The sequence below is a fragment of the Misgurnus anguillicaudatus genome, chromosome 7, assembly GCF_027580225.2.
Source record: "Misgurnus anguillicaudatus chromosome 7, ASM2758022v2, whole genome shotgun sequence".
NCBI lineage: Eukaryota > Metazoa > Chordata > Actinopteri > Cypriniformes > Cobitidae > Misgurnus > Misgurnus anguillicaudatus.
In genome coordinates, this window is record NC_073343.2 from 24543228 (window position 1) to 24559770 (window position 16543).

Genomic DNA, 16543 nt, shown 5'->3' on the forward strand with positions numbered 1-16543 from the left:
CTATGAGTATACGCACACCGGCGCCGCCAGGTGGCGCCTGTCCGCGCCGCCCAGCTGTGACTCAGGAAGTTGTTCTAATCCCTGTCGCGCCACAGAGCGCCACTCACATAGTTTAACATTAAGTAACATCATATGTGTCCCAAATCATTAACAAGTAACATTGGCTGCTAACGTTTATTTTGCATTTTGAAGTAGACGCTATCTGACGAAGCTCGCACTATTTAATGTGCACTTCCGGTTTACAATACCTCCGAGTTCTCCTAGGCGCGGCGCTGAGCTGAGCTGCGCGGTCGGTGTGCGATCCCCTTTAGGGCAATCGGTGCGATTTTGTATGAAAATATAACTTTATTAATTATAACTTTGAGCCTGTATCACATGAAGATACAGAATTTGGGGAATAATCAGTTGTTTGGAGATTGTTAATGGACGTTTCTGAGTGGTACGTTTCAGTATGGACCTGCAAATTGTAACTGTAACTGAACTTCAGCCTAAACACTAGCATATAGCATTAACTAGCATATAGCGCTAACTCAACAGTCACAACTTTGTTTTTAGCAGTGTAACAACATTGTACTTAAATGAACACTCCACTTTTTTGAAAATATGCTCCACTATAATGTGCTATCACTTTTAGCATAGCTTAGCACAATTCATTGAATCTGATTAGACCATTAGCATCACGCTTAAAAAAACCAAAGAGTTTCGATATTTTTCCTATTTAAAACTTGACTCTTCTGTAGTTACTTGTGTACTAAGACTGACAGAAAAGTAAAAGTTGCGATTTTCTATGCAGATATGGCTAGGAACTATACTCTCATTCTGGCGTAATAATCAAGGACTTTGCTGCCGTAACATGGCTGAAGGACGCGCAATGATATTACGCAGCACCCGAAATAGTCCCCTGCTATTGAAAAATACTAAGTTGGAAAATGAGCATATTTTCAAAAAAAGTGCAGTGTCCCTTTAATGTGGGGGCATACATCTCGACTGTAATGTGACGTCACGGTTGGTGTTATGTTGAGATTGGCCTGTTTTCCAGCGTTCTTTTGCATGCACAGGGTTTACATAAATAGAAGGAAACAATCGTGTTTGAGGCTTACGATATGTCATTACATTTATAGAACTTTTATTATACCTATACCTAGGTAAATACACTTTTACATTCTACGGCACCTTTAAAGCCGATAAAAAGACCAAGACTGGGAGATTCATAGCACAAGCACCTGAAAGGGTCAAGGAGATCACGAGACGTCTCAAGGGAACGATGAAAATAGATCTGTGAAAACAAATCGGGAGTCTTCAGGTTAATGCATTGTGCTGCATGAAAAGCTATTGTCATGGCACACTTCAGTGAGGGGTGAGAGAGGACGACCTGCACTTACAATAGTGGCTGCACTTTATCTCTGTAATGCATGAACTAAACTAGAGAGAAGTGAATGGATTGTGACGCATAAATAAAGCACGACTGGGTGAAAAGGGGAAAATCGTGATGGATGGTTGCTTTGTCAAGCCGGCGCTCATTTGCATGATAGTAGGCACACAAAGATGACATCATACTTGTACACACGCTATTGAGAGTCAGATGTGTCTCAGTGATTTGCAGAGGGCCTACTACTTGTGCTGGTTTTACAGTATGAACGCTGTGCATAGTATGCAAAATTTGCAAAAATGCGCAGTACACAACCAGTGGACAAAGCAAGGAGTACTGTTTGCCTCGGAGCAATGCGCTCGACTTGTCCTCCCATCTTAGTGTTTTACATGGAACATTTATTATGTTGTCTTATTTGTTATGTTTATTGTTGTATAATACATACTGCATAATTTATCGCATACTGTTTGCATAATCACTATGACTATACACCATATGCTAGTAGTATTCCTTTATGAACATTGCCTATTAGCAGCTGGCTAGATGGCAGAAAACTGCTTTCATGGCAATCATTCAGTATAAGGTGTCCATTAGCTGATGGAAATGTGGCAACTCTCCTCTTACCGTTGTTATTTATCAATATCAGTGACTAATTTGTGGTTAATACAGGCTATTGTTTAGGAAGTATGGATTAAAATATTGTTTTATTGTCTTGATTATGTCATTTATCATTCTGTGTTTTGAGTTTTACCCCCAGAGTATAATCACACAGAAGCCCTGCTGTATTGAGAGTAGCACTCGGGACAATATGAGTTGATGAAAGATTTTTACAGGAGCACGTAAAGTTGAAACCTATAAATTTATTACGGAATGGTTCTGGAAATTAAGGAAGACCAAATATAACACAGCAGCCTATACTGTATGAGCTTATTATGGGTAAAACAAGTACAGGGAGCAAGTCCAGACTTTGTACACAGATGCTATCTGGATTCACATCAGGTGTACACTTGAGTGTTACTCACATGTAACAGTATTGTATGCTAGATTATTTAATGACACAGAGATCTTAACTTGAATCATATCAGAACATGTTAAAATTTGTGCCGTTTAAAGTAAACAGGGCTGGTACATGAACAATACAAGGGAGGTTATTAATATTAAATGGGTACGTAATGGTTCAAAGGGGAGCTAAATTGGTTGATAAAGCTAACACGCTTAGTAAAGTCATGAGGGTAATTTTTTACTGTATGTTTCAAAACCAGTTTAAATGCAGAATTATGCAATTTTGGTTTTCACCTTTATGCTTAGTGGAATAACCGCACTTCCTTAAACTCTTGCTATTAGTCGAATCGGTGGCATTTTCTGTACTTGCATTGTGCTTCGACCCGCTACTACTTTTAATAATTTTTAAATGAAAGTTTTTAAATAATGTGATTATTGTGATCTGTTTCATTCACATATTTGTTTTAGCTATTTTCCTGATCATGCATATTTCTCTCTTTTTGTCATCAGGTAAATTTTGTGGTGTGCCAGCTCTTTGCCTTAGTAACAGCCTTCTGGTTCAGACTCTATCTGCACCCCAGCAAGACGAGTCCCTTCATCCGACATGTAGTCGCCACCCTGCTGGGCTTCTATCTGGCCCTCTTCTGCTTTGGCTGGTGAGTGTCAATTTGCTTTTATACCTTATATATCTCAGGTCCTGCTTTTTAATTCATTGCAGGGTCATTGATTTTTCTGGTTAGCCATCCATTCATTTATAATGAGCGTGTGGTGTGCTGGCAGAAGCCCAGAGCCAGCACTTGACACTGCATGTGCTGTCTGTTTGTAAAACCTGATAAACAAGTGTGCTAACATCTTTATTGATTGGTATGCATTACTACATTTCTTTTGAATATTCCACATTTTTTGGAGTGTTTTGTTTGCTATTTGAGGTCCATGTTGATTGTAAGACAGGGTTTTTTGCACCAATAGGGATAGTTTACCCAAAAATGAAAAGTCTCTCGTCATTTGCTCACTCTCATGTTGTTACAAACCTGTATAGATGTCTTTCTTCTGATGAACATAAAGGCAGATATTGTGAGGGGTGTTTGTAAACAAACCGTTCATGAGCCCCATTCACTTCCATAATATTATTTTTTCCTACTATGAAGGTAAATGGGGCCGACTTGATCTCATGAAAATCTTTGTTGTAGTCAAGGCAAATTTGATCACTTTATCCGTGTCAATGTCACGGATTTCAGTTTTTTTCTGTGATGGGAGCATGGATGTCTTTTCCGTGTCACTCCCACGGATTTCTTGTGTCATTTTATGTATTGTTTTCTCATTGTTTTTTCCTATTTTCAAATCATTGTCGCTTGGGGTTGGTGTTAGAATCACATTCTGTTACATTTTTAGACTTCTTAACCCAAACCCCAACTCTAACCCCAACTTCAGGCGAGAATAGTTTTAAAAGCGGAAGAAAAACACATAGAAACCATTACATAAAAGTACATCCTAACACAAACCCCAAATCTAACCCCAACCCTAAGCGACAATGATTTGAAAATAGGAAAAAAAATATAAGAAAACAGTTCATAAAATCAGTGAAATGGAAAAGACATCTGTGCTTCCGTCACAGAAAAAAGCTGAATTCCGAGACATGGACACGGTTAAAGTGATACAATTTTCTGTGACTATAACACGGATTTCCATGAGATCATGTTGCTGGGGCTCATGATCAGTATGGTTTCAAACATTCCTCAAAATATCTTCCTTCGTGTTCATCAGAACTAGTGCTGCATCACGATTAGAAGTTTTTGTTTACATAATATATGTGTGTGTACTGTGTATAATATGTTTATATAAATACACACGCATACATGTATAAATTTTATATTATATATAAATATAAACATGTATATACACATGCAAATGTTTCTTAATTATATACATGCGTGTGTGTGTATTTATCACTGATCTATATAAATGACTGGATTGCGCATGATGTCACGATTGTGAAGCCACCGCGCCGCCATGTTGGTATACCCAAACGTCCTATTAAATCAATGGACGTTATCAGATTTTAATGATAAAAAATCACTTTACAAGTCTTCGTTTTTATATCTGAAGTTACCCTGTAAATTATTATTACAACGCAAACGTCCTAAGCATGTACATAGTTATTTACTGAAAGTTTTACATTTTGCTTTTTAATCAGTTTTTATACATTCATCTTCATTACAGTATCAGATCAGCGGCCATGCAATAATTTGCTGGTTTTGTAATTATGTTATCTAAACTTACAAGTTACCCAAACTTATAATAGAGAAATGATGTTGACCGTGTAGCTGAATGTCAAAAAAACTTTATTTATACCCGTGTCATTAACAGAATGCAGCAGACACACTCACCTTAATGATTTTTTATAAATCCATTATCCTGCCCGATTAAAACATAAACATTGCAAATAACACCAGAATTAACAATTAATTTACGTAAACATATCCTAAAAATAAATATTGTGTGACTGATATGCTGTAAAGCAGGTAAATTTAGATGATGATTTTGAATGGAAGTCAATGACACCCTCTGCCGGTTGGGTATACCAAGATGGCCGCTCGAACTCTGTGCTGGCTTCACCTCACCCTGTTACGTTAAGCGTTCTATGCGCAATCCAGTCATTCATATAGATCAGTGGTATTTATACATAATTATTATACGCAGTACACACACATATATTATGTAAACAAAAACTTTATTCTGCAAACGATTAGTCGCGACTAATCGTGAGGCAGCACTAACAAAATAATTTGTACAGGTTTGTAACAACATGAGAGTGAGAAAATGATGACATAATTTGCATTTTTGGGTAAACTATAAAACAAACAAAACCAGAAAAGAAAGTTCGCCCTGGACACCTTTTTTACAGAATGCTGACTGAAAAACATAAAAATGAAATGTCTGTATAACTCAATTAAGATAAGCTAAAGTAGATCACTACTTAAAAAGCTAGTTGTTTTTGAATGACTAGTTGACCATTTGATCTACGGAAATGAAAGTGACGTGGTATGGTGGTGGTAACCCATACCGGGAAAGTGACTTCTGCATTTAACCCATCCAGTGAATAGTAAGCACACACACATGAACCAATGGGCAGCTCCCTGCAGCCAATGGAGCAATTGGGGGAAAAATGCCTTGCTCAAGGTACCTCAGTTGCAGCCTGTCTGCTGTGAGAATCGAACCAGCTAATGGCGGGTTACAAACCCAACTCTAACCTGGATCTACCTAGTTTGTATTTCCATGTTCCATGTTGACTGTGTGTGACTTAAAGGATTAGTCCATTTTTTTTTAAAGAAAAATCCAGATAATTTACTCACCACCATGTCATCCAAAATGTTGATGTCTTTCTTTGTTCAGTCGAGAAGAAATTATGTTTTTTGACGAAAACATTGCAGATTTTTCTCATTTTAATGGACTTTAAAGGCAGAGTCCATGATGTTTGAAAGCCAATGTTGATATTTGAAATCACTTAAACAAACACGCCCCTACCCCAATAGAATCTGGACCTTCTGTTGATAGACCCGCCCCACACATACGCAACCCGGCATTTGGTTTGATTTGATTGGCTATAAGTGTGTTTTGGTAGTCGGCCCGTCTCCTTTTCCAAAGCGTTTTTCAAACATCGTGGACTCCGCCTTTAATAAAGCCCAACATTTAATACTTAACTTAACACTTAACAGGTTTTTTCAAAGGACTATAAACAATCCCAAACGAGGCATAGGGGTCTTGTCTGGCAAAACGATTGTCATTTTTGACAGGAAAAAGAAGATGCACTTTTAAACCACAACTTCTCGTCTAGGTCCGATCCTGTGATACGCCAGCGTGGCCCCACGCCAATGCGTAGTGACGTAGAGAGGTCACGTGTTACATATATGAAACGCACATTTGCGGACAATTGTAAACAATAAACTGACACAAAGACCATAATTAGTATCATTCCACATACAACAACGTTGGAACAGTCCTCTTTCTCAACACTTGTAAACACTGGGGGGTTGTTTCGCGTTCGTCCTCTGTGACCTCTTGACGTGATGATCTTTTGGGTGGGGTCACGCTGGCGCATCATGACCGGACCTAGACGAGAAGTTGTGGTTTAAAAGTGAATTTTTTTTCTTGTCAAAAATGACAATAAGATAAGACCCTTATGCCTCGGTTGGGGCTCGTTTATAGTCCTTTGAAACTCCGTTGAAAAAAACTGTTAAGTGTTAAGTATTAAGTGCTGGGCTCTATTAAAGTCCATTAAAATGAGAAAAATCCTGCAATGTTTTCCAAAAGAAAAACATAATTTCTTCTCGACTGAACAAAGAATGACATCAATTTTTTGGATGACATGGTGGTGAGTGGATTATCTGGATTTTTTGTTGAAGAAAATGAACTATTCCTTTAACAACTAACCAAATTATTCCCATAATCACAAGTCATCACAAGATGTTTTTGTCGAAACGTTGTGACATTGTGTGATCACAAGTCTGTGTAAAGTATGAATGCATTTCCTTTTAGGAAGTCTTGCTTAAGACGACACCTGATAAAAAAACGATCATATTGAGCAATCTTCTATACAGTAGGTCTCTGTGCAGAGGTCAGAATGCCTACGTCACTTAGTAAGCTTTTATGCAATGAGAAAACTTACACAATAATGGCGTTGCCAACGCAGACTAATAAATTATATACAAGGATTTACTACGCCAATGTTTCTCTGAATTCAATGCATTACATGGTTTCCCATAATCCTGCACATTATCTCATGTTTATTTCATGTAACAAAAAGGAACTGGACTGATATATCCCATTGTAAATGCTGATTGTAAATAAAGTCCTGTGTCTTGCGCAGACAGATTGATTCTCTTCATAAGAAATATATATTTATATAAATATATAACTGACAGTCTTGTAATATAGTTCATGTTTCAAGTTCTTGCTTTTAATATTACCATCGTCTCTATTTTAGGTATGCCTTACACTTTTTGGTCCAGAGCGGTCTTGCGTATGGCGTTATGATTTTCACAGGAGTGGAACACATGCACAGGTGAGTGCCAGGCTAATGCGGCATCAAATCGGCTGTGCTTTCAATAACAGAAGCAAACAGATCACAAATCAAAATGGCAAATGTGCCATAGCACAGTGTTATGTCCTACAGTGAGCAAATGGCACAGTCAACAGTTGCATTTAATGCATTTCACTGTGTTTTTATTTAAATATTGGAACAATATGGCAAGTTATTCATTCAGCCTCTCGATTGGTTCGTTGAAGATTAATCCATCCCGCTTTCACTCATCCGTTTCACTCTTATCAGTAAATAAGCCCAAGGGAAGCAGTAAGCGTCTGTTGTCATCGTTTCCTGCCTAACTTGCATACTGAGTGACTGCTGGCTCTGATCTGACGTCAGATGAATGGATGTACTGGATCATGTGGTGCATTGGGATGCTCGGGGCGGCTCTTAAAATAAACAGTGCTGCTCGATACAGATTACTACTCAAACCAGCACGTATAGAGCCATTGGTTGTGTTAAAAACACAGTGTCACTGCCACAATGTGGTTAGTAGTTTAAAAGTCACAGGTTTAGGGGAAAAAAATTCTGGTTGTTTGAATGAGACAATTTGGCTGTAAATGTTGTTGGGTGATTTTGTGGTTATTCGTGCAAAAGGAATGCCATTTCAGTTTTGTTTCTTTATGTGTCAGTTTCTGGGTAGGGGTGACAATTTTATTTTTGTAACATTTGACTTTGAATAGAACGGTGCATAAGTCCATGAGGATGGAACAGTCACACCGACAGTGATGTTTTTTGTCATCTGAGGTCATCTGTTCTAGGTCACTTATCTTGCCACATTTATCAGAATATCTAGCCAAAAGCTGTGTCAGGATGATTTGTGACCTGCTGCTGGAGGACCAGGTTGTGATGACAAGTTGACTTTTATTGCATCATTGATTATTATCAGATAAAGAGTCCAATAATTCCATGTGTACTAACAAACATAGATAAATGGTACAGTTATTGTAGAAATGTTTCAAGTTTAACACGTTAATTCAGTATGTCAACAAATAAATTATTTAAGCTCATTTCACAGTTGAACACAATTCATGTAGGTCAGCTCATAGATATGCATTTACCCAGAAAGGTACAGTCACAAGACCATAATATGAGACTAAATATGCGCTAATATGAGACTAAAACTTTAAATAATGATGATGGGAAGTTTTAAAGTTGTAAAAAACACATTTCACAGTGAACTGTGGATCTAAAACCCAAGACCGTTTTAACTCAATTCCATGCAGACTGTAATGCTGCATTTACACCAGCCACAGTAGAGGTGTCAAGCACGAGTGATTTCAATGTTAAGTCAATGTGAAGACATGTTGACGCGGTCTCGCGGTGCGAATTAGCGTGGCACGGTAGACGCGATTCCACCTCATTCGCGCGTCTAGTTCGCCCGAATGGCGTGAATTGAGCGCCTGGCGCGGCACACGCAAATGGTGCTTTTGTGAATTTTGCGTTTGACGCGAATTTGCGGCTGATGCCCGAGTTGAAATATTTGAACTTTGGTGGATTTTCACGCTGCGTTAACCAATCAAGAGCCTGCTTGCTGCTGTGGCGGCAGCCTCACCCGGAGTCACTCATTCAATATGAAGGAACGCTTGATATGGTCTGTCACCCGGAGCTATATGACACAAGTTCTCATTTCTATAGAGACAGGAATAAAAAGGACCTCGCTTGGAAGAGTGTCAGTGAGGACCAGTGTTGGGCAAGTTACTGAAAATTAGTAATTAGTTACAGTTACTAGTTACTTCTTTTAAAAGTAACTGAATTACTCTACCAGTTACTGTATATCAAAAGTAATTAGTTACTTAGAAAAGTAACTTTTAAGTTACTTTTATGTCTGCTTTTTAAACTTTTTTAACAGTCAAACAGTAAAATGATTTGGATAGGCTATTTTTCACGTAAGACTCTAATATATCACATACTGTAGGAGCCTATTTTGCTTTAGATTCAACCTTTGAATATTTTTGTTAAAAATTATCTTAATATGTAAACTTAGTTTATTTATGTATATCATTTAGACCATTTAGACAAATATTCTGAATGTTTACAAAAATATATGATGTGTTAAAATTGAGTATTGTCTATTTAAAAATTTGGAGACAATTGTGTCAACATGTAATATTTTCAAAAATAAATTAAATTTTTTCTGATTTCATATTTATTTTAATAAGTTAGAAACGTCTCTGCTGTGTCCTGCTGACAGGCGTGATGCGCGTGCAGCAGATGAGGCAAATTATGGGTCCTCCGAAGGTTAGACCGCCTCATTTCAGTTCTCTTCGCGAACTTCTGAACGCCTTGAAAGGCCGAGTGCTCACCTTTTATTGCATGCTTAGTAGGGTGCAGCCCTTGAATTGGAACACAGCTTGTGAAGCTTGCGGCAGGGACTGCGCTCTTTGGTCATATATTGTTTGTTTTCTGTTGGATTTAAATGATACACAGGATTAAAGGAAGATATTTAATCAGAAAACGGAGTAGTTTACATGGATTGTTTTGTCGGACGGACACACAGCGAGTGGATTGTTTTGTCAGACGGACACAGAGCGAGTGGATTGTTTGTTCGGATACGGAGAGACTGAAACTAAAACTAAAAGCGAACTCACACATACTATGGAGTTTTAACACGGGTGTACAGCGCAGTGTGAATATTTTAGTGGAAACAACAATCGCGGATCGTTCTCTTCCATGAAGCCGATGTAAACATCTAAGAATATATGAACATTTCTTAGATTTATTACCTTTGTGGACTACAAATACAAGTTGATGTCATACTGCGATTGCTTGGTGAAGAAAATTTACAAACATGAGACCGGATGGATTATGATTTTTTTTTATTTATTTTAAACAAAGGTATGTTGTCCCATTTAGATTTTTCATGTTCATTCTATATGCACTGTCAGCTATGATGAAGTGTAATGAATCATTGCGCCGCCAACTACGGTCCTGCGACGTCAGATATGTCTTGTCTATTTTTTACAAAATAGAGTAACGCGAGTAACGAACTCATTTAAATTTCAGTAATTGTAATTGCGTTACTTGATTTAAAAAAATACTTTGTTACATGCTCGTTACTGCTAAAAGTAGTGGAGTTACAGTAACGCGTTACTTTCATCACTGGTGAGGACATTGGGCATCCTGGGCGTGGCAGATGCGATTTTAACGCCTCAAACGCGGCTGGTGTAAACGCAGAATAAGCCAGCTGTTTTTAAATGCTACTGTGCTTATTTACAGCCTTTATATCAAACAGGTCACGTCGGGTACAGAATTAAATTAATGCTTCTACGGGTGTCCCGATTTCTATTTTAAATCGAAATTAAGTCACAACCTCCGGCTCTTTACATGGGAAACAAAAAATAAGAAAGCGACTCCCACCTTCAGCTGAACTCAATCAGAACAGAGCATGAACGGCGTCTGTGACAGGACCGGTCGTTTCTCTGAACTGAGATCTGTTTAAGTTTCACAACAACTTATTTCAGTTGCTTAAGAGTTATGAAAACAGCATTTTAACATGACTTATTGGGGTATAGTCTTGCAATCTCATCTGACTGTAATAAAAGCATGTTTTTAAGGTGCAAAGTACTGACAGGAATGTTCATCTCACAGGAAGTTTCGTTTTATCAGGTATGTGCGTGCATCATATTTTTCCACTGGGAGAACGACTAACATGCCGAAGACTAACTAACATTTTCGGGTTCAAGGTCAGATATTATATTTCATAAAAGTAGTCTAAAAACGGAATAGCGTGCTGGGGAGGCAGAGGGCTATGATTCAGATTTTTATGGAGTACAGAGAATTTGATTGGCCGAAGAGACCAATTATTATGAAGAAGTTTCATGGCCGAACACTTCATTTTACCACAGTGATGAATAAAAGTGCTTTAACAAAAATTCAAGTTGTTTTGTACTGTAAGTGCAAGTCGACAAGTTTTTTCTGATAACTGTTGGCATGTCTCAAATACTATCTATAGAAATCTAAACTTTGGTTTCCACTAGACAAGCTAGACCTTGAAAAGATGCTTTAAACTTAATACTTGAATGTTTGATTTATCTACAGTACTTTGTCCGCTGGCTAGTCACACAGGTTGTGTTATGTAAACTCTGTGTATTGGGTACGAGATAGTGTGTCATGTTACACAATCTGTAGCTCATACTGGTTATGAAACGATAATTGTGTTACGTATTTTTTTCTCTGTAGTTTGGACTCCAGGCTGGTAGTCATTAGAATTTTTGTCCCTAAAAAAGTAAGAGCACCAACCTCCAATGTAAAAACACTAGAAAACGTCTGATAAGAAGGAGATCATAGACACAGAGCTTTCCTGTAGTGAGCGATTTCAGCATTATAGAAGAAACCCTCAGAGACTCCAGGAGCTGATCGCTGTGTAATGAAACCACGCTCGACTGCTCGGTGGAGATGAGAACCGAGAGCAATGGATGATGGGAAACTTAAAACACCGGTGGAAAAATGATATTTGTGCTTGTTTGTGTAAAGTGTGTGGGGTCGTTTCATAACACAGAAAATGTTTTTGGGGTTGGTGGCCTAAAAATGTAAACTTTTGAAAATGGGTTTCAAAGTGCAAGTTTTTAAAAACCACTGATATCGTCTCCATGTACAAAACCGTGATTTTGTGAGAACGGTGATGTCATGAGATCAAGGATTGTTTTATCCAAAAAACACAAAGAAAAGAGTTTTCTATTTTAGTACATTTTTGTCATGCACATACACTATGTGTGCAGTGGTTTTAAGAACAGCTCATTTAAAAAAATGTTAAACTTTAAATAAACTTGATCTGCCGTTTTTTGTATATAAACTTATGTTTATTTAGGCCTGTTTACACTGTATTTACACTTACAGTAGTGTTTACTCTGATGATATAGACATAACCCTTGTGGGTTGTTCAAATTCACCTCAACCCATTAGGTTTAAATCCAATATCCATGCCGACTATGAGACATTGTTCACTGCCTGTGCCTTTCTGTTGAAGGCGTTCATACCAGAGGCAAATGAAGTGAAGATAAATTGCGCTATTCGCACGTAGTTGGATGCATGAACATTTTTTAGAGTACACTCAATTTCCTGGCTTTCGCTAGCTTGTAGTCTTGTGTATATATATATAAGCAAGATCCTCTTTATTCCAGTTTCTATAAAAATGTGAAGATGTGACGTACAGTTAGGGATGGGCGATATGGCCTAAAATCCATATTGCGTTATACATTGCAGCCTCTTGCGATAGCGATATGTATTGCGATATAATACTTTCAATAGACACGTTTCAGAACAGGTTATATAGACCCTTACAAAAGCCAAACTGCTAAAAAGTAAGTAAAAGTAAACTGTTATGGCCAGATTAGTCTTGTTACCTCTCTTAGCTGGAACTTTTGCCTGACACACTCTACAGCATATATATTATTGTATATTACCATAATGCCAATTTTGCGCGTGGAGCAGCAGTTAACTTATGTAACTTATGGCTGAAATCCAAAAAATAGATGTTGCATCGGTCTTTTTCACGAGTTCCTCTGTTTCACTGACGCTTTCATCCATGTTTATTCGGCTGCAGCTCGTGGCTCTAAAGTTCGCGGGTAGATTGTGTCATCAACACGCATTATCGCGATAGTGCAATAGATTTTAAATCTCTATCGTATGCCAATTTTCTATCGTTTATATTGCATATCGTTTATATTGCCCATCCCTACGTACAGTTCCAGGTGTCCACATACAGCGATGATGATTTTGATGTTTCATATTTCTGCTTCCGCTCGCTACGTCGTAATCACATCTCTACTATAGCAAGCTCCTGCTTGGTTAACATGGTTTGAATATCTGCCAAAGTTCAGATTTCTCAACCAACTTTTCAACAAGTCAAATGCCCGAAATGCTTAATTCGCACTGCAGGATGTGTATCGCGTCTTTGCATTGACATTACATGTAAATTACTCGCGCTTAACTGTGTGTTCACACCAGACGCGGTAGAAGTGACAAAAACGCGCTCTTTGGTTGTAGTTGCACGCTTGAACATTTTGAGTTTACTCGCTTCATTCGAGCCATTCACATGGAATTTCACTTCATGTAATCACGTCACTACTAGAGCAAGCTCCTGATTGGTTAACGCTGCGCAAATATCCGCCAAAGTGGCAACACTCAATTTACGCAGAACGCGGCAACTGCACCTTCTGCGCTTTGAGCGCCATACACGACACACCTTCTGCGCGTCCTGAGCCATTCGCGTCCCGAGCCATTCCCGTCCTGAGCAATTCGCGTGGACCGCGCCGAGCCATTTGCGTGTTCTACGCCGCAGGATGCCTATTCGCATCTTTGCATTGACTTGACATGTAAATCACTTGCGCTTGCTGCTGCTTCCGCGTCTGGTGTGAACGCACAGTTACACTTCATTCATGTCTGGTATGAACGCATCTGCCAAAAACCTAGCTTAAGAGATATTTTTATCTGCCACACATAAACAAGACAAAAATACACATTTGAATGTATGATGAAACGATTAAAAATGTGTGTTGCAGTCTATTTCCAGTGTGTCTGTGTCAGCCCGATTTCCATATTTCCAGTTACAGCCAATAAAACCTGAATCAAATTGAGCAACTTCCTACTTAATTGATTGCACACAATGAAATTTAATTGTGATAACACGTTTAATGTAGAATGAAGTTGCTTTGACTCATTTTCATTAACTACATTGAAAAGGCTGAGTGTATTTAGCACCTGGAGTATCATTATATCAGACATCATAAAGATCTGCAGAGCTGATAATGCAAACCCCTAATTTCACAAAAACTGAGTTTTATAGGTGTGCTGGGGGAAAATGTGACATAATTAGATTGTTGTGCTATATGTGAGGCGTATAAGTTAGTGAATAAAGTCTATCTCCCCCAATAATATTCTCTCTCTCTTTCTCTCTTTTGGCCTTACAGGAATAGATTACCCAAAACTAAAAAATCCTTTGTTTTTGTTGTTTTAGAATAAGAACACAAATTGAGTTTAAAATGTTTACGTTTATGAATATAAAAAAGTGGATTATAAAGTATACTGTCAAAAAAGCATAGTCAAGTCTTCTGAAGTCATAATCTCTGTGTGAGAAACTTGACTCCGCTGCAGCTTAGACATCTCTTTCATCCTTGTTTAAATCAAACACTGGTTCCCAGGATCTCACAGTCTTTGTGTTTAACACCAAACATCATATGACGTGTCTTAGTGATTAATCCAGTGCTCCCATCCATCCATATTTCTCAACACCATTATTATTATTATTATGCTGGCTTCACGTGGTGTCTAAAATAGAAAACACATAAAGATATCAGTCACTACAGCAATTGTCCTTCCCTCCGATATTTTTAAAGTTTACGGCCTGTCCAGACTCGTGTATCACAGTAATCTCAGAATTTTCTGGTCATTTGAGAGAGACCGTTCATGTCCAATTTCTGACTAGGATACTCATATTTACAATAGTTCAGATAACACCTCCTTAAATGACTCATAACTTAAAAGTAGTCATAAAAACTGTGCTTTATTTATTCTTTATGGACTTTTCTATCACACAATGGTGTGAATGTTCCCAGTCTCATTAAAAACAACACTTTTATGACATTATTTATTGTTTTAATATGTTTTCACTGAGGAATGTGAGGGACAGGTTTATGGCACAGGCGAGACCGCATCCGCCCAGTACTGATAGCCACTCATCTCTCCGTCTCACCTATATAAATTATCATCTCTGGACTGTGTTATTGGAAAATAGAGCCAATCAGGAAATATCGTAAAAGAGAGCTGCTTGTATCATGGGTCACTGGAGCTCTTGTCTGTCTTATTGCAGGTGAATTTAGTATATGTGGGTGCGTCTCAATCAGCCCAGTAAGATTTTGTATATATCAAACAGACACAAGATATACACAGCACACAGCTTTAAAGTTGTTGGATGTAGCGTAAAACATTGTAATAAGGCACATAGCCTATGAGGCACCAGCAAATAAGGCACCAGCAAATGACAATACTAATTTCCATATTTTCATACTTCCCATATTAGTGACAATATGCATAAGAAGATGAGTCCACCCATCCACACAATGGCACTTTTAAAGGAAAAAATGGGAAAAGATAAAAAATCATGTCTATGTCCAATCCCTCACTTATTAGTAACATAAGGTTAAAAATACAAATTTTGTCCGTAATTTAACTAAGGTTTACTACAGTGTGACTCCAAAATGTTTTATCTCATATGGCAACATACCGTAATACTGTTATACCGGCTGAAGAGTGAAAAATACCTTGATATGAATTTTTGCTCATACCGCCCACCCCTAGTTTAGATGTTCTTTTCTCTTTATGCAATCACTGCGGTCTGCTCACTATATTTGTTTGTTTTTCTGGTTTGTTGATGTGTTTGCCTTGTTCCCTTGATTACTGTTATTGGCAAAGCTCACATGGGAAACATTCTGTGTGAGTCTTAGGAGAAATAAGGCTGAATGAAATCATGTGTCATTCTCACCCTGTGATTTGTTGCATAACACTTCTCTGCCTGTTAGCATCCTGGCCAGCATGTTTTTTTCAAGATTTAAAGGTCCCACATTCCACTTTTAAGTATCATATCAGTACATGGTATATTTGAAGAGTTTGGTTCCAAAACGCGATAAATGTCATTTAAAAAAATTGTTACCACCAAAATCAGTATTGTATCAGGTCAGTATTAAAAAGTAATTTTTTTATTTTAAGCAAAATCTGATTTCCGCCGTGTTATTCTTTCATCTTTTCTCCCTTTTTTCCCAAAACGCGATAAACGCCATAAACGCCAGTCCTCCTTCTCTACAGAATGCAATAAATCCGCTCAACAAATCACTGCGCACCATTCCACACATTGTAAACAATAATGGAGCGCCGCTTTGAATACACACAGAATCCTAGTTTTCTTCATCTACTTTGTACTTCGTGATCAACAAACAAACAAAACAAAATAATACTTTTGATGGCATTGATAAACCTGTGGTGGTTTTCTGTGACGGGGAAGAAACGTAAGCAACTCGGGTGAAGAAAAATGTCGGCCGTTGCTTATTCTCACACGAATTCATTAAGCTTCTGTCATGCTAACACATCGACCT

At 38.0% G+C, this 16543-nt stretch overlaps 1 protein-coding gene across 1 annotated transcript in view; it reads left to right on the forward strand.

Annotated features, from left to right (window-relative positions):
• The window catches only part of LOC141365357 (lysophospholipid acyltransferase 2-like), a 71801-nt gene that overhangs the window by 21597 nt on the left and 33661 nt on the right, over nucleotides 1-16543 (forward strand). Inside the window, exons 2-3 of the mRNA XM_073869637.1 lie at nucleotides 2882-3027; nucleotides 7356-7433. Of these exons, the coding sequence (XP_073725738.1) occupies nucleotides 2882-3027; nucleotides 7356-7433 (224 nt within the window). The remainder of the gene's footprint in view (nucleotides 1-2881; nucleotides 3028-7355; nucleotides 7434-16543) is intronic.